A 19883-nucleotide genomic window follows, 5' to 3' on the forward strand; every position below is an offset into this window, starting at 1 on the left:
CGCAGACAACCTGGGGGAGGAAGGGGGATTCAGCATTACAGTTTATCAGTCATACTGCATGTTGAAAGATAACGGAACAATATCTTCAAAGCACTGATGCTGAATTGTTTTTTGTTTGTTTCTTTGTTTGTTTTTGACACGGAGTCTTGTTCTGTCACCCAGGCTGGAGTGCAGTGGTATGATCTCAGCTCACTATAACCTCAGCCTCCCCGGGTACAAGCGATTCTCCTGCCTCAGCCTCCAGAGTAGCTGGGACTATAAGCGCAGGCCACCATGCCTGGCTAATTTTTGTATTTTCAGTAGAGATGGGATTTTGCCATGTTGGCCAGGCTGGTCTTGAACTCCTAACCTCAGATGATCCACCCACCTCAGCCTCCCAAAGTGCTGGGATTACAGGCATGAGCCACTGCACCTGACCTATTGCTTTTCATTGTAAACCTTGTTATAATTGTATGGTTATTTTTTCACTATCTATGTCTTTGATATAAAAATCTGTTTAATATTACTACAGGTATATTGTTCTGCTACTGAAGCTCCATATTATTGTCAAATAAAACTGTAAATCCAGGAAATTTTTAAAATAAAAGTTTACCTGAAGCAACCAAATGGCACCTTTAAACAATGGAACTGTGCTCCACCTGACTTCGACCAGGCAGAATTCACCAAAAAATGATAGTGAAAGTTTTTTTAGGAAAAAAAAAGAGCAATACTCAATTATTTTCTTTGGAAACTGATTCTCAAAGGAATCATAATTTACCATGTACTTTACTTGGTAAAAGACGAATCTGGAAAAAATTTGTTATCAAAGCAAATTGTCTCCATCTTTGATACACTGGTTTTATAAGTCACCAAAGCTCTGAAAAACATACTTCATAATTTTTTGGGCTTCCCATTAACTCAGTGGAGAAATGGAATGCAATAAAAGTATAATATCATCATTTATGAATATCTGCTGAGCTCTTGTGTGTAAGATGCTGCAAGAAGTGCTGTATTAATGTAAAAAATGTTTTTAAAAACCTCCAGTGTTAAAATATATATAGGCTTGAAATGGAATAAATCTTCTATAACCTCCCTGGGTCTCACTGTCTTTATCTTAAAATTAGAAGGGGTAGGGTTAGAGTTGGATTAGGTGATTTTGAAGCCATTTCTAGTTCTTCAACCATATCCTCGCTCCTCCATCTTAATAAAAGACTAGTTGGAACATGTGCTTTAGACTCTCAGTTCACCTGGATAGCTCATTACATGTTTAATTAATAATTTTGGCAGGTGAATCTGTGCGGAAGTCTTGGGCTGGATGTGTGTGTTTGCCTGGCTCTCTGAATCCCCTTTTGTGAAGGCCGTGGGGCTACCACAGAGAGGCTTGTTTGCTGTCTGCTCCTAGAGCAGCTGCCGCTTTCTTCCTTTATCCTTCATCAAGCAAAAGAAAATGCAGTGATGTTTGTGCGTGCTTTAGATGAGAATGCACTCCAGACAGGTTATTCTCTGGGTTAAAGTGGATGGGGTGAGCACAGAGGAGCTCGGTTCAATGGGAAGAGAGGTCGTGGCAGCATCTGCCCTCTTATTTCAACAGTTTCAGTCTTGAATATAGAATGTGTTCAGAGAGAGGCGAGCGAAGAAGTTAAAAAATGCACTACTGCTTAGTTTCTCAGCCAGTTTGGGGAGTGGAGGTGGAGAGTGGGAGGGCACAAAGGGACATACAGCTAGTTTTCTCTTTCTATTATTAAATCCCTTCTCATTTCATGATCTCCACTTCAGAGATTCTTATAGCAGTCTCTTGTGTAACTGCTAACTGACTAAAGAACACTATTTCGGCCGGGCGCGGTGGCTCAAGCCTGTAATCCCAGCACTTTGGGAGGCCGAGACGGGCGGATCACGAGGTCAGGAGATCGAGACCATCCTGGCCAACAAGGTGAAACCCCGTCTCTACTAAAAAAATACAAAAAACTAGCCGGGCGAGGTGGCGGGCGCCTGTAGTCCCAGCTACTCGGGAGGCTGAGACAGGAGAATGGCGTGAACCCCGGAGGCGGAGCTTGCAGTGAGCTGAGATCCGGCCACTGCACTCCAGCCTGGGCAACAGAGCGAGACTTCGTCTCAAAAAAAAAAAAAAAAAAAAAAAACACTATTTCATACTTATATGCAGGAAATGGCAAAATTACAAATATTTTCATCCTCTGATATTAATGATTAAACTGCTTTCCATAGGCACTGGCCTCACACAGTCCTACAGGACCAAATATTTTAAATCAAAACCACTAAGAACGTAACAGCAAACACAGAACCATAAATATAGCAAAAGAGTAAACAAAAATGGAAAAATATGAGAAGATAACCAATATCACCACTTCATGAGGGAAAGGGAAAAAAGTCACAAGAAAATAAGTAATTTTACAAGAGAGGGAAAAATAAAGAGAAACAGGTGCGGAGCGAAGGCAAAAGGAAGAGAGAGAATGCACAGTAGACTGCAATAAAGACATGAATAATATTGCGCATTCCTATGCTTTCGCGTGACTTGCCTAGTCTGCTGTCTTTTATTCTATATACCTATGTGACTGGTCGTGATAAAAATGGGTATCTTCCCTTAGAAAGTCCAGCAAATAGGCCAGGCGCGGTGGCTCAAGCCTGTAATCCCAGCACTTTGGGAGGCCCAGACGGGCGGATCACGAGGTCAGGAGATCGAGACCATCCCGGCTAACACGGTGAAACCCCGTCTCTACTAAAAAATACAAAAATCTAGCCGGGCAAGGTGGCGGGCGCCTGTAGTCCCAGCTACTCGGGAGGCTGAGGCAGGAGAATGGTGTAAACCTGGGAGGCGGAGCTTGAGCTGAGATCCAGCCACTGAACTCCAGCCCCAGCGACAGAGCAAGACTCCGTCTCAAAAAAAAAAAAAAAAAAAAAAAGTCCAGCAAATAGTGTCGGGCACAGTGGCTCCTGCCTGTAATCCCAGCACTTTGGAAGTCTAAGGTGGCAGCATCGCTTGAGCCCAGGAGTTTGAGACTAGCCTAGGCAACACAGTGAGACCCAGTCTCTACAAAAAATAGAAAACTTAGCCAGGTGTGGTGGTGTGTGCCTGTAGTTCCAGCTACTCAGGAGGCTCAGGCAGGAGGATCACTTGACCCTGGGAGGTTGAGACTACAGTGAGCCAGGATCACGCCACCACACTGTCTCACATACGGCATTACTTTTCCTTGCAAAACATGAAATATTTACACATTTTCTCTAACAGTACCCTTAAATATGTAAACAAGTAGCATACCAACATATTAAAATTAGAGAAGCTAGAGGACAAGACTGGAGATTCTTCTCCAACCACAGAGTTGCTAAGAAATGATCATGAAATCAAATCAAAAGGCTAACTTTACGGATTCAGATGGCAAAATGAAGAGGCAGGGTCAGGAAGGGAGAATGAGGCACCTGGGTCTAGATGACAACTGCGCTGAAGCTGTGTGGTCCCAGGGTACCAGTTTCCCCCAGCAGTCACGTTATATCAGTTAATCTTACAACGTGTTCATATAAAACAGCTTTTTACTAGAGCTATGTAAGCACCTTGGCCCCTATTTCACGGTCTGTGTTTTCTTTTCTTTCTCTTTCCTTCTGTCCTTCCCTCCTTCCCTCCTTCCCTCCTTTCTTTTTTTTTGACAGAGTCTCATTCTGTCACCCAGGCTGGAGTGCAACCTCCACCTCCCGGGTTTAAGCAATTCTCCCTGCTCAGTCTCCCGAGTAGCTGGGATTACAGGTGCCCGCCCCATGCCTGGCTAATTTTTGCATCTTTAGTAGAGATGGGGTTTCGCCATGTTGACCAGACTGATCTTGAACTCCTGACCTCAGGTGATCAGCCCACCTTGGCCTCCCAAAGTGCTGGGATTACAGGCGTGAGCCACCACTCCCGGCCTGTGCTTTCAAATATATTATAGTAATCCTAATATATATATATATAAATATAAATAAATCTAAACTTGTGAGACAAATTACAAGATGATGTTATTTACTATAAGACAAACATTTTTTAAAAATTATTTACTTCATGTCACATAATCCCTTAGAGCATTTAAAAATGCAAATATTCAATTAAAAATTCAATACATACATTACAGAACCTGCATAATTTAAATTTTATTACAAACTATATACAACTTTAGAAAAACTCATGGTATAAGTCTATAATATCATAAAGTTCAAGAAGGAGGAAGGAAAAATGGGCTTTTCAAAAATATGCATATCGGAATTTATTTGATTTACATATTTTATAAATAAAAAGATTTTAAAAGATGTGAATAAGACATGATCTTTTGAAAATCAAGGTAAAGACCTATAAAATAATAATCACAATTAATAAAAATATTTTAACATTCAAGAATGAATTTTTGGACATAAACTGAAGGTATTATGTTATCCTTTATTTCTTGAACCCTGGTTTTGAAAATTTATTCAACTTTTTTTTTTTGAGACAGAGTCTTGCTCTGTTGCCCAGGCTACAGTGCAGTGGCACAATCACAGCTCACTGCAGCCTCAAACTCATGGGCTCAAGCGCGCCTCCTGCCTCAGCCTCCCAAGTAGCTGGGACTATATGCATGTGCCACCACATCTAGCTAGTTTTTAAATTTTTTGTAGAGATGGGGTCTCACATGTTGCCCAGCTGGGGTTCCAACTCCTGGACTCAAGCTATCCTCCTGCCTTGGCTTCCCAAAGTGTTGGAATTACAGGTGTGAGCCACTGCACCCGGCCGAACTATTCGATTTTTTATTCAAGAACTCCAAGTACATAATCTGACTAATGGTGAGAATTCAAGTGCCGTAATATAATTAACCTTCATTTCACAGATAGGAGCATGGACAGAAATGGAGTAGAGAAGTGACTCAGTAGTGGTGACTCATCTAAATAAAAGCACTCTAATGCTCAAGATCACAGAATGTTAAAATTGCAAAGGATCCCAGATATCAGTGATCTAGCCCTTTACCTTGTTGGTCACTATGTATATATCCGCCCCCCCACCTTTTTTTTTTTTTTGAGTGAGTCTTCCTCTGTGGCCCAGGCTGGAGTGCAGTGGCGGGATCTTGGCTCACTGCAAACTCTGCCTCCCAGGTTCAAGTGATTCTCCCGCCTTAGCCTCTGAGTAGCTGGGATTACAGGTGTGTGCCACCATGTCTGGCTAATTTTTGTATTTTTAGTAGATACAGGTTTCACCATGTTGCCCAAGCTGGTCTCGAACTCCTGGCCTCAAGTGATCTGCCTGCCTCTGCCTCCCAAAGTGCTGGGATTACAGGCATGAGCCACCACACCTGGCCTATATCCCATAAATTGATGGCTTTGGCAGACATGTGCTGGCAGCTTTTAACTCTTCTACTGTGAGAAGGATGTGTAGGAGAGAAGCCAGATCCAGGGTCAGTGGATGAGCTATCACCTGTGCAAGTTCATATTTGCTTCATTTCTAGCTCATCCCAGATATATACATTCCATGCTGAACTTACTGAGGATTTCCTCACTGGATTCCACTACTGCTGGTGCTACCTGGGTCCTCATAGTGTTTCCTTTTCCTTCTAGTTGTAGGGGAATAAAGCATTCCTTTATTTTCCAAGGGTTGGCTGAGTTAAATCACATGAACATGTGTTCTATTTCAGATGTGTTTGAAACTGGGCTTGATGCCTTAAGGAATTTTTCTGGGGTCATCTAGATTTCTTTTTTCTGCACACTTCTTAAGACTCTGTGGCCAGCTAACTCTCAGGCTCCTTTGCTGCACTCAGATTGCTGGCTTCAGTTATACAGAGGAAAGACCTGCCACATTTAAAAACGCTTTCCCTGGAATTAAAATGAGTTTGCAAAAGGTAGGGCTTGAAGTAACCCATAGGATTACATTTTATTCTCAGTCGTGTACATCTTATTTACCTTGTTGGAAAGCATTATTTCTCTTTATCTTTCAAGGTGACCCAAAAGCATCCAAAACCAGGTTTCCAAGAATTATAGCCTGTGTCCTCTAATGAAATGCCAACATCCACTCTCTTTAAAAGTAAAAATATCGAGATTATGTAGTCATTAAAAAGAATAAGTTTGAACTAAGTGTTCTAAGATTTGATGTCTATGATGAGTGGAATGGAAAAAGCAAGTCATAACAGTAAGTATATGATTCTATTTAAAATACTTACATTTGCCTGTGTGTAGAAGGCAAAGATCTGGATTGAGCACACGGTGGTTAACTGGGGAGTGGGACTGTGGTGTGTACAGAGGGCGAGGAAGGGGCTTGCACTTGTTCCTTAACTCATTTCTGAATTGTTCTGAATTGTCTAGATTATTCACTGAGTGTGTAGTGCTTAAAAATTAATTAGAAGACATCACACACATTCACCGAGAATCCTTATCAATCTTTACTGCATTTAAAGTCTGGAAACGGTTACATTCTCAGTTTGACTGGTTTCATGCAGTGTTCACTTCACCTGACATTCCTCGGGTATCGGGTTCTGTGCCGGGCACGGAGGCTACTAAGATGAATAACACCTGGTCCATGACAGGATGGCATCTACCCCAGAACACAGGTAAGAGAGACAGTGAATTTGGTAAAAATGGGCACCGTCATCACTAGGCATACATCAGCTCCCTCATTTGATTCACAATTGGCCTTCTGCAGGCTTCATCTCTTGGCAATGCAATTGGCAGGCGTCATCCTTTTATACTTAAACTCCAAATTTAGGATTAAGACTCCAGTTATTATTGCCAAGTATAGAAGGCGTCCTTGGGAAAGAGAAGTCTCCTGAGCATACCCACTGGGGTACTTAGAATAGATTTTGCAGCGACACACAGATCCTGTGTTGTCTGGAGTCTCTGCTGAGTAATGTAGATTCTGGGACAGCAAAAGGGAAGCTGGTGACTTTGAACCAAATTTTACCTTTCAACTGAATCCAGGGGAATAATTTGCAACAGAGTGGCAGATGATACAAAGTGCTATGTTGAACACTAGATTGTGCTTTATTTTTTCCGCCCAACTTCACGTTTCCATGCACCACAATGTTGATGCTATAAATATTGGATGCCACGCTTACCTGACAGGCTTCTTCCATCCCACCTGGGCGCGGGGGCTCAGAGCGAGCGCGAGAGCCGCGGCTGGAGCCCGCCTCTCGCGGCTGGAGAGGACTCAGCCGGCCGCGGGTTCTGCTGCTTGCCCGGGTGCCCTAGTCGCTTCCCAGCCAGGGCTCCCGCAGTCAGCCCCGCGCGCGCACGCGCGCTCCCCTCGGGCGGCCTCGACGCCTCAGGCCTTCGGCAGGGATGCGACTGGCCGGCTCCAGCTGGCGGGGCGGTGAGCGAGTGCTCGCGGCCACGTGACCGACGCCAACATGGCGGCGCCCAGCGGCGTCCACCTGCTAGTCCGCAGAGGTAAGCGCGTGGAGGACAATCCCGTGAGGGTTCGTACGGTTGTTCACTCGGTACTCACCTGGGTCCAAAGGGAAGCACACCCGCGCTGAGACTTCTCGGCGCACACGACTGTACTTTCAGTCTTTACAGATACACGCAGGCACACACGATGACACATTCACACACCGCAGGAACACACGCAAAAATTTGTTCACCGATCACCCGCCTAGACCACGTCACCACGTGGCATCTATTCGCAATTACTCCTTGAGATTTGCAGGCCATCGTCTGAAGTTTTTTTTCCCAACTTCGGTTGTATCATTAGTGTAACATTTATTCTGTATGCCGAACGAAGAAACCTATGGTAATTCTAAAATGCATCTGGACACCGGGTTTCCTTCCCTAGAGCTTTTATGTAGGCATGTCTTTTGGGGACTTGCAAAATGTGATTGTTTTCTTCCAGTGACTTAAAGTTAAGAAGATAAGAAAAGATGTCTGGGTAGTTCTAAGTAGGTTTTATCCTGCGTGAGTGTTGAGATTTTAGTAAATATACAAATGCCTTTGCAGCAGAATTGGGGGAATCTTTGTTGGATTTGAACTAGGTTCTGAATCTTTGTTGGAAAGAACTGGAAAGTTTTTTCAAGGACGAGGAAAGAGGAAAACTCATATTTTGAGGAGCTACTTAAGTGTCAGGCATGTAGGAATAGTTTTGTGAGGTAAATATTATTTTCATAGTAATAGCTACTGTTTATTAAGTGCCTTTTAAGTACATGATACTGTGTTAAGCGCCTTACATATGCTTGCTTCCTTTTAAAACTCAATGAGTGAGACCCCGTCTCTACAAAAAAATTTAAAAATTAGTCGGGCGTGGTGGCACATGCCTGTAGTCTCAGCTATTCTGGGGATTGAGGTGGGAGGGTCTCTTGACCCTGGGAGGTCGAGAGGCTGCAGTGAGCGGTGATCTTACCACTGCACTCCAGACTTGGCAATAGAGCCAGACCCTGTCTCAAAAACAAAAACAAAAACCCTGTGAGTTAGGAATTATTTTCTCTTTGCACTAGGGAAAAGTGAGGCTAGAGAGGTTAAGTAACATGACTAAGGTCACACAAATGGTAAGAGGCAGAATATTCATTTCAACATGATTCTAATTTTTTTTTTTTTAAACTCATTTCTCTATACTGCATGACATGGTCACTCCATAGAAGTCTGTGTGTAAAGTTCAGCAGAGACAGTACAGGATGAGTGTGTGCAAGAAGTGAGGAGAGCCCAGGCACGGTGGCTCACGCCTGTAATCCCGGCCGAGGCGGGTGGATCACTTGAGGTCAGGAGTTCAAGACCAGCCTGACCAACATGGTGAAACCCCATCTCTACTAATATACAAAATTAGCTGCACATGGTGGCGCATGCCTGTAATCCCAGCTACTTGGGAGACTGAGATAGGAGAATCGCTTTAACCCAGGACGTGGAGGTTGCAGTGATCCAAGATCGCATCACTGCACTCCAGCCTGGGCAATAGTGAGACTGTCTCAGAAAAAAATAAAATAAAATAAAAGTAATAAAAAATAAGAAGTGAAGAGGAAGATATTTTTAGAGAGGAAGAAGGTTGGTAATGGAATAGACTTCAGTGTTAGTGGAGATGAGAAAGGAGCCACAGGAATATTTGAGGGAGAGATGTGTATGGGAAAGGTGGTGTAGTGAGCATTTTGGACTGGTTGCATGGAGGAATGGAGATGAGCATGAGAGCCTTGTGAAAAGACAGCCAGTTTACATCTCTTAAGATCTGGGCTCCAGGCCTGGCAAGGTGGCAAATGTCTGTAATCTTACCCAGCACTTTGAGAGGCCAAGGTGGGCAGATGACTTGAGGCCAGGAGTTCAAGACCAGCCTGGCCAACATGGTGAAACCCCGTCTCTACTAAAAATACAAAAATTAGCTGGACTTGGTGGCGCATGCTCATAATCCCAGCTACTTGGGAGGTGGAGGTGGGAGGATCACTTGAACCCAGGAGGCGGAGGTTGTAGTAAGCCAAAATAAAATCTGGTTTCCAGTCCAGACTTTCTTTACTAATTAAGTTACTTTTCTGTTTCCTCTTTTCACAAGAAATCGTGGCCTTCAGACTTCATTTTTGTGTGCTTCAGGTAATGGTGAGAAGGATCTGAGTAGATAGTCAATGTAGAGGAGGAGCAAAAAAAAAAAAAACCTGAAAACATATTCTTGTATGTATGTATACATGTATTAGGTTGGTATAAAAGTAATTGTAGTTTTAGAATCACTTAATGACAAAAACTGCAATTACTTTGCACTGGCTATATATATAACATCTCTTTGCAGATTACAGAAATAGCATTAATCTTTTCTTTCTTTTTGATCACTTGTGATTTTGACAAATAGTGGTTTAGACAATCTTGAGAAAAGATATTTGGAAGTCAGACCAAGTTATTGGTTCCTATAATCCATCCCACTGTATCCCAAAGTGTTGCAACAACCAAGAAGTGGATCCTCTGATTAGAGGAGAGAAGGAAAGTGTGTCATCAGGAAGCTATTTTAATGATGGGAAAGGGCCCCTTTTTGGACTATCCATAGCTAGTTTTAAATTGCAGAGAGGTTTTCCTGCTACCTGCTCCCCACCCCCAATAATTGAAAATGAAGGGTAAATTCACGAAGACTCCTCTGAGGCTCCACTCTCTTCCTCCCTTTCACCCATCTAGATTGATATAAAGCAATCCATTACAAGTCTTCGTGTACCGGGATTTATCATCAGCATCTACGAGCATCATTTCTTCTTGAAATATAGGAAGACTTTTTTTTAACCTTTTAAAAAGGGCATGAAGGCCGGGCGCGGTGGCTCAAGCCTGTAATCCCAGCACTTTGGGAGGCCGAGACGGGCGGATCACGTGGTCAGGAGATCGAGACCATCCTGGCTAACACGGTGAAACCCCGTCTCTACTAAAAAATACAAAAAAACTAGCCGGGCGAGGTGGTGGGCGCCTGTAGTCCCAGCTACTCCGGAGGCTGAGGCAGGAGAATGGCGTAAATCCGGGAGGCGGAGCTTGCAGTGAGCTGAGATCCGGCCACTGCACTCCAGCCTGTGCGACAGAGCCAGACTCCCTCTCAAAAATAAAAATAAAAAAAGGGCATGAAGTTTCTCTTGTGACGCCTCAACTCATCGTGGCTTTGGTCACAGTATACCCTGTAAACAGTAGTTACCGAGCTCCTCTCACCATTTCTACTCCTTACTAGATTATTAATTCTTGTTGAACAGGAGCTTTGTCTTATGTATCTTTCTGTCTTTATAAGCACAGTACCTGGCTCAAAGTTAAACTCATTAAAATCATACTGAATTGAGAGGCTGTTAAGACTTGTTCTCTTCCATCATAGTCTAAGGAGGGATGGGTAGAAACTATGAGTAGTGACATTGGAAAGAGGAAAAGACAGATCAGCCTTTTGGAACCAAGAGAGAAGGTAACAAGGGCCTTTAAGGGACTAAAATACTCCCAAGTACTAGCACTGGCAGGAAATCCCTTACTCAGAGTACAGAATCCCTACCCTGGGGCCCCAGGAACTCTCTCCTATCTCAGTCTCTCACTCCCAGCCTTCACTTCACTGGAATCCCTGTTCTAGCTCGGGCCACTAAGCAAGATCCCAGTGAGTATGAAAAGGAATAAGGAAATCTCACCTTGAATTGTAATAATCCACATGTGTCAAGGGTGGGACCAAGTAGAGGTAATTGGATCATGGGGATAGTTTCCCCCATTCTGTTCTTGTGAAAATGAGTGAGTCTCAGGAGATCTGATGGTTTTATAAGCATCTGGCATTTTCTCCTGCTTGCACTCATTCTCTCTCCTGCCACCCTGTGAAGAGGTGCCTTCTGCCATGATTATACATTTCCTGAGGCCTCCCGAGCCATGCGGAACTGTGAGTCAATTAAACCTCTCTTCTTTATAATTACCCAGTCTTAGGTATTTCTTCATAGCAGTGTGAGAACAGACTAATACAGCAAGTAAGAGGGCATCTTTTCTTTCTTTTTTTTTTTTTTTTTATTTGAGACAGAGTCTCACCCTGTAACTCAGGGTGGAGTGCAGTGGTGCGATCTTGGCTCACTGCAACCTCTGCCTCCCAGGTTCAAGCGATTCTCCTGCCCCAGCCTCTTGAGTAGCTGGGACCACAGGTGCCCACCACCACGCCCGGCTAATTTTTGTATTTTTAAGTAGACACGGGGTTTTGCCATGTTGGCCAGGCTGGTCTCTCTCAAACTTCTGACTTCAGGTGATTCACCTGCCTCAGCCTCCCAAAGTGCTAGGATTACAGGTGTGAACCACCGCACCTGGCCATTTACTTATTTTTAATAAATATACAAAAAAAAAAAGGACTTTTGTTCACTTGTGACTGTAAGGCCCTAGACTCCTCCAACTGAGAATTCTGTTACCTTAGTGGTTTTTTTCAAAAATGTAATATCCAGGCAGGGGAGGGGCTATTATACAGTATGAGTTAAGTACTTTAAACGTTTGCTGACTTCCCTGAGATCCTTGCTATCTTGTATAGCTTCAGCAGGAAAATGTCTGCTCAGTTTTGCCAAAACAATTTTTTTTTTCAATTGAGACGGAGTCTTGCTCTGTCGCCCAGGCTGGAATGCAGTGGCTTGATCTTGGCTTACTGCAACCTCTGCTGCCCAAATTCAAGTGATTCTCCTGCCTCAGCCTCCTGAGATATCCGCCACCATGCCGGGCTAATTTTTGTATTTTTAGTAGAGGCGGGGATTTGCCGTGTTGGCCAAGCTGGTCTCAAACTGCTGACCTCTGGTGATGCACCTGCCTCGGCCTCCCAAAGTGCTGGGATGACAGGCATGAGCCACCATGCCCAGCTGCCAAACCAACTTACAATTAAACTTTTGGGATGCAATTCATGGGTGATTTGGAAAATGCTAATATTCCTAAGTTTAGTTTCCTATTACTTAGACTACATTCCTGTTGACAACCAGAGAATGGAAATGGAGTTTTGCCATATGACATCTTTTAACAAATACATTCCAATTTTATTATAATGTGGCATGTTACCACACAGCTCACTGCAGCCTCAACCTCCTGGGCTCAACCAGTCCTCCCACCTCAACCTCCTGAGTGGCTAGGCGCACACCACCACACCCAGCTAATTTTTTGTTTTTTTCATAAAGACAGGTTATCATCATGCTGCCCAGGCTGTGAAACAGCTTTCTTTCTTATTTATTTTATGTTTTATTTCAATAGTTTTTGGGGTACAAGTAGTTTTTCGTTACATGGATGAATACTTTAGAGGTGAATTCTGAGATTTTAGTGCACTCATCACCCAAGCAATGTACACTGTACCCGATATGTTGTCTTTTTTCCCTCACCCCCGTTGTCCCTAGAGTTCATTATATCGCTCTGTATGTTTTTGCATCCTCATAGCATAGCTCCCACTTACAAGTGAGAACATACAGTATTTGGTTTTCTTTTCCTTCACTTAGAATAATGGCCTCCAGTTCCATCCAAGTTGCTATAAAAGATATTATTTTTTTCCTTTTTATGGCTGAGTAGTATTCCATAGTGTCTTTTTTTTTTTTTTTTTTGTTTGAGACAGAGTCTCTCTGTCACCCAGGCTGGAGTGCAGTGGCACAATCTCGGCTCACTGCAACCTCCATCTCCCGGGTTCAAGCGATTCTCCTGCCTCAGCCTCTGAGTAGCTGGGACTACAGGCACCCGCCACCACACCTGACTGATTTTTGTATTTTTTGTAGAGGCGGGATTTCACCATGTTGGCCAGGCTGGTCTCAAACTCCTGACCTCAAATTATCTACCCACTTTGGCCTCCCAAAGTGCTGAGATTACAGGCATGAGCCACCGTGAATACCACATTTTTTTTTTCTTGAGACGGAGTCTCGCTCTGTCGCCCAGGGTGGAGTACAGTGGCACGATCTCGGCTCACTGCAAGCTCCGCCTCCCGGGTTTACGCCATTCTCCTGCCTCAGCCTCCCGAGTAACTGGGACTACAGGCGCCCGCCACATCGCCCGGCTAGTTTTTTTGTATTTTTTTTTTAGTAGAGACGGGGTTTCACCGTGTTAGCCAGGATGGTCTCGATCTCCTGACCTCGTGATCTGCCCATCTCGGCCTCCCAAAGTGCTGGGGTTACAGGCTTGAGCCACCGCGCCCGGCCGAATACCACATTTTATTTATCTACTCATTGGTTGATGTGAAACAGCTTTCTGTACTACAAATAGTTCCTGTCTCCCATTGAAATTAAGAAATTTCAATGTACACTGCAGGGCATATAGACCCTCAGTGATGAATGCTCATTGAAAGTAAGAAATTTCAGGGTATACTACAGGGCATATAGACCCTCAGTGATGAATGCTTTGCAGTCATTAAAAAAAAAAAAGATATTGACCTGCATTTGTTGGTATGGAATGATGTCCACAAAATACATTATTTGGGAAAAGCAAGTTATAAAACAATATAAGATACTCATATTTTGTAAATAAAGTATCAATATTTCTGTGTGTGTATACATGTGTCTAAGTGTATATAACATGTATACACACAGAGTATGACATACAACTAGATATTTATAGTTTCTTTTTTTTTTTCTTTTTTTAGACGGAGTCTCACTCTGTCACCCAGGCTGGAGTACAGTGGCGCGATCTCGGCTCACTGCAAGCTCCCCCTCCTGGGTTAATGCCATTCTTCTGCCTCAGCCTCCCGAGTAGCTGGGACTACAGGTGCCCACCAACACGCCCAGCTAATTTTTTGTATTTTTAGTAGAGATGGGGTTTCACTGTGTTAGCCAGAGTGGTCTCGATCTTCTGACCTCATGATCTGCCGGCCTTGACCTCCCAAAGTGCTGGGATTACAGGTGTGAGCCACCAAGCCTGGCCAATATTTATAGTTTCTATGAAATACCCACTTTCCTCAAGCATTTGAAATCCATGAAAATCAGTGTGGATGCTACATATCTTAGGGAACTTGGCAAAGATGGGAGAAGTATTACATGTATGCAGAGCTTCATTTGAACAATATCTTGTTTTTTTTTTTTTTGAGGCGGAGTCTTGCTCTGTCGCCCAGACTGGAGTGCAATGGCCGGATCTCAGCTCACTGCAAGCTCCGCCTCCCGCCTCTCGGTTTACGCCATTCTCCTGCCTCAGCCTCCCGGTAGCTGGGACTACCGCCCGCCATCGCGCCCGGCTAGTTTTTTGTATTTTTTTAGTAGAGAGGAGGTTTCACCATGTTAGCCAGGATGGTCTCGATCTCCTGACCTCGTGATCCGCCCGTCTCGGCCTCCCAAAGTGCTGGGATTACAGGCTTGAGCCACCGTGCCCGGCCAACATCTTGTTTTATAGCTGAAACAGCTTGTTCTTGTGGAGACTGAATTTTCTTTTTTAGCTTTTGAACATGGAGACAGTTAAACATAAGGCAAAAGTAGAGAGAACAGTACAGTGAACTCCCACGTAGCCATCATCTGGTTACAATAGTCATCAACCTATGGCCACTATTGTTACATCTATACCCCCAGCCACTTTGCCTCCCCACAGCTGGATTATTTTGAAGCACATTCCAGCTATATTATTTCATCTGTAGATTTTTTACCATGTATTTCTAAAAGATAGGGAGCCTTTTTTTTCTTCTTATGTTGTACATATCGGTTCTAGAATTTGCATTATAATTTCCATTTCTCTGTTGAGATTTCCCACCTGTTTACTCATTATGTTCATCTTTTCCTTTAAGTACTTGAACATTCATATTTATAACAGCTTTTTAAAAGGCTGTTAATTCTATTATTGGGTCCCCTCAGAGTCTGTTTCTGTTTTATTGACTGCTTTTGTTTTTTTTTTTTTTGGTTTTTTTTTTGGTCATACATTACATTTTCCTGCTTCTTTCCATGTCATGTAATTTTTTGTTGTTGTTGTTTTAGAGAAGGGCCTTGTTCTGTCACCCAGGCTGGAGTGCAGTGGCACAATCATAGCTCACTGCAACCTCAAACTCCTGGGCTCAAGTGATCCTCCTACCTCAGCCTGCCAAGTAGCTGGGACTATAGGCGCACACCACCATGTCTGGCTAATCATGTAATATTTAATTTTATAAGTGACATGACAGATAATATCTTGATGGAGATTATGTTGTTTTTCTTTAGCATATGTTTTAAAGAACCGCCAGGCAGTTTGTTAAATCTGTTTGATTCTTTCAGGCTTGATTTTTATTCTCTGTTAGGATGGATCTATTTGTGTTTTGCTGTTGGTTCTGGGGGTTGGCTGAGGCCAGTGTGGGCTCATGTGTTGTATTGTTTTCTTTTAAGGTTCATGGTCCTGCATTGCCTAATATCCAGTGCCAAGATATAGTTACTTCACATATTTTATCTAATTGCTTAAGACAGGTGGGAATTCTAATACCAGTTATGCTGAAATGGATGGAAAAGGATATATATATATTTTGTTTCTTTTTTTTTTTGGAGACAGAGTCTGGCTGGAGTGCAGTGGCTAATTCTCAGCTTACTGCAACCTTCTCCTGGGTTCAAGCAGTTCTCCTGCCTCAGCCTCCTGTGTAGGTGAGATTACAGGCGCGTACCACGACGCCTGTCTAATTTTTGTATTTTTAGTAGAGACAAGGTTTCGCCTTGTTGGCCAGGCTGGTCTCCAACTCCTGATCTCAAGTGATCCACCTGCCTCGGCCTCCCAAAGTTCTGGGGTTACAGGCATGAGCCACCGCACTCAGCCGGATATTAATTTTTTTAAATCTATACGTTTACTTTCCGTTTTTTTTTTTTTTTTTTTTGAAAATTATTTGTTGAGGCAACTGGTTAGTCTGTTGGTTCTGTGGAGCTTTGCATTTTCTGGATTTTGCTGATTGTATTATATTCCACAGGGCTTGTTGAAGATGTTCCTCTATAAAATGATAATTAGATCCAAGGCCTGACTTAAGTTAGACATTTTTTGTTACAAGTACTTCATAGTGGTGTTGCTGGAGACATTGTGGCCTGGAGACATTGGAGACATTAGTGGCCACTGGCGATCATTACCTGGCTCATTAGGAGTTTACAAATGACAATATTTTAATTACTCCTTCTTTATTTATCAGCTAGAAAACATCTACAAAGAGAAACTTTCTCATCAAGTATTTCATTACCCTGACAGGCCCTGTCCCAGCAAGGAAAGTTAAATGGTTTGTTCTCTTTATTTATCAGTTTTAAAAATACCATAGTCGCCTGCTTATCCAATGGGAGTATGTTCCCAGACCCCTAGTGGATGTCTGAAACCACAGATGGTACTGAACCCTGCACTGTGCTGTACTATGCTTTTTCCTATACACACATTTCTGTGCTAAGATTTAATTTATAAATTAGGCAGAGTATGAAATTAACAACAATCACTAAAACTATACTGTAATAAAAGTTAGGGGCCGGGCGTGGCGGCTCAAGCCTGTAATCCCAGCACTTTGGGAGGCCGAGACGGGCGGATCACGAGGTCAGGAGATCGAGACCATCCTGGCTAACCCGGTGAAACCCCGTCTCTACTAAAAAACACAAAAAACTAGCCGGTTGAGGTGGCAGGCGCCTGTAGTCCCAGCTACTTGGGAGGCTGAGGCAGGAGAATGGTGTAATCCCAGAGATGGAGTTTGCAGTGAGCTGAGATCTGGCCATTGCACCCCAGCCTGGACGACAGAGCGAGACTCCGTCTCAAAAAAAAAAAAAAAAAAAAAAAAAAAAAAAGGTGAATGTGGCCTTTCTCTGAAAATATCTTTTTGCACTGTGCTCACCCCTTTTTTTAATGATGATGTGAGATGACAAAATGCTTACGTGACGAAATGAAGTGAGGTGAATGAGAAGGCATTGTGATGTAGTTTTAGACTGCATGTCTGAAGGAGAATCATCTGTTGAAGGAGAATCATCTGCTTCAGGTGATCCTGGATCACTAAGCCATGACATGGATGTCAGAAGCAGAGGATGTGGATGACTAATGGGTCGGTAGTGTGCAGGGTGTGGACCTGCTGACAAAAAGGGCAGAATGGAGTGGGCCAGTGTGAAATTTCATCACGCTATGCAGAACAGTGTGCAATTTAAAAACTTGTGAATTGTTTATTTCTGGAATTTTCTATGTAATATTTTCAGACCTTGATTGACCTTGGATAACTGAAACTCTTATCTAAGAGGAGACTACCATAACAGGTTTATCCTCCAAAAGTGACCAATGAGTTTTTGTTTAGGGTCACTATATGGGCTAATTTTTTTTAAATATGGGTTTATTTTTAATTGTGTATCTACTTTAATTTTCTGAAAGTATATGAAATATCATGGAGTGTTGAAATGAAATTGTGAGGCAGGATTGCAAGATTCAAGATAGAAGAGCTATTGACAGAAGTAGCATTTCTAAAATATGGAATTTAAGAAATTCTTACTATACCTTAATGTTAGAGTGGAAGATTGTAGGGTAAGAGGACTGAACATCCTCCTGAGCTTGTTGCAAATTGGTTCTCAGGGCATTGGGCATTCGCATTATAACAAGATGCTTATTTCTTCATATAGTGAAATATCAAACCTTGTGCTTAGAATAAATAGAACTATGCTTCTTAACATCCACAGAGTGATTGTGTATAGGAAGATGAGGCAACTAGTAAAGATCTGGTTTTGAATCTTCTCTCTACAAATTATTATCACATGAGTTTAAAAAGTAACTTAAATTTCCACTTTACTTTGCCATGAACCTAAAACTGCTCTAAAAAAATAAAGTGTATTTTAGAAAAAGTTGATTAAGAGAACCTGTGAAAACACCCAGCACAAGAAATGTCTTTTTCCTTTTAGCAGATGTGACTCTTATGCCCCTGTCTCTGTACTCTATTGATGGAAGCAATCACAAGGTAGCCCAGATTCAAGGGAGGAGACATAGACCCATACATGCAAAATTTTGCATATATTTTTGTGTCTGTACTCCCCCTTTGAATATCAAAATTCTTTTTTTTTTTTTTTGAAACGGAGTCTTGCTCTGTGGCCCAGGCTGGAGTGCAGTGGCATGATCACGGGTCACTGCAACCTCTGCCTCCCAGGCTCTCAGGCTTACAAAGTGCTGGGATTACAGGCATAAGCCACCATGCCCAGCTAATTTTTGCTTTTTAGTAGAGAAAGGGGCCGGGCGTGGTGGCTCATTCCTGTAATCCCAGCATTTTGGGAGGCCAAAGTGGGCAGATCACGAGATCAGGAGTTCGAGACCAGCCTGGCCAACATGGTGAAACCCTGCCTCTACTAAAAATACAAAAATTAGCCGGATGTGGTGGTGGGCGCCTGTAGTCCCAGCTACTCTGGAGGCTGGGGCAGGAGAATTGCTTGAACCTGGGAGGCGGAGGTTGCAGTGAGCCGAGATCACACCACTGCACTCCAGCCTGGGTAACACAGAGAGACTCCATCTCAAAAAAAAAAAAAAAAGAAAAGTAGAGACAGGCGTTTCACCAAGCTGACCAGGCTGGTCTTGAACTCCTGACCTCAGGTGATCTGCCTGCCTTGGCCTCCCAGAGTGCTGGAATTACAGGCATGAGCCACTGCCCCTGACCTCAAAATCTTTTTGATACTTCTCTCATCAAGCAGTGGAGTCTTTGTCCCTTCCCCTCAAATCTAGACTGTCCTATGACAACTTCAACCAAAAGAGTATGGGGGAGGTTATGCTGTAGGACTCGAGGCTGTCATAAAGCAGGGTACAGCTTCTGCCTTGTTCATGGGAACCCTCCTGCTCAGAGCATGAGCTGCCTTATGAGAGACCCAAGTACCCTGGGACTGCCATGCCTGGAGGAAGCCAAGTCGCTTGCAGAGGCTGTATGAAAGTACTCCAGTCAGTAGTCCTAGGCTTTGACTCATCCCATCCCAGGCACCAGACACATGAGTGAATAAGCCTTCACATGGTTCTAGCCCCCAGCCACTGAGTCACCCCCAGCCTTCAAATCTTCTTGACTAAGGCCTCAGATGCCACGTAGCCTTAGACATTTATTTCTGAATTTTTGATCCATGTAATCCATGAGCATAATAAAATGGTTGGATTTTTTTTTTTTTTTTTTTTGAGACGGAGTCTTGTTCTGCCGCCCAGGCTGGAGTACAATGGCTTGATCTTAGCTCACCGCAAGCTCCGCCTCCTGGGTTCACGCCATTCTCCTGCCTCAGCCTCCCAAGTAGCGGGACTACAGGCGCCCGCCACCACACCTGGCTAATTTTTTTTATTTTTTAGTAGAAACGGGGTTTCACCATGTCAGCCAGGATGGTCTTAATCTCCTGACCTCGTGATTCGCCCTCCTCGGCCTCCCAAAGTGCTGGGATTACAGGCGTGACTGCACCCGGCCTGGTTGGATTTTTTTAACACTCCTAAATTTGGGGTAATTTGTTACACAGCAATAGAAAATGGAGCAGTCTATAATCTCTAATAGCTAGTAACAATTATTTCTTAGTGGAAAGTTGAAAGAACCACTTGTAGGGAGTACCTGTAGGCAGGAACAAAATGTCTGCCCCAAATCTGGAGTTACCACACACGACAAAGTGTGGCTTGTTACCAGATGTTTATTATTTATT

General features: G+C 43.3%; 1 protein-coding gene across 1 annotated transcript in view; it reads left to right on the top strand.

Moving 5' to 3' along the window:
- Nucleotides 1-6932: 6932 nt before the first annotated feature.
- Nucleotides 6933-19883, top strand: part of METAP1D (methionyl aminopeptidase type 1D, mitochondrial) — a 92355-nt gene continuing 79404 nt past the window's right edge. The window contains 1 exon segment of the mRNA XM_023185928.1: nt 6933-7359. Coding sequence (XP_023041696.1) covers nt 6933-7359 — 427 coding nt within the window.

The sequence above is a fragment of the Piliocolobus tephrosceles genome, chromosome 11 (assembly GCF_002776525.5).
Source record: "Piliocolobus tephrosceles isolate RC106 chromosome 11, ASM277652v3, whole genome shotgun sequence".
Lineage (NCBI taxonomy): Eukaryota > Metazoa > Chordata > Mammalia > Primates > Cercopithecidae > Piliocolobus > Piliocolobus tephrosceles.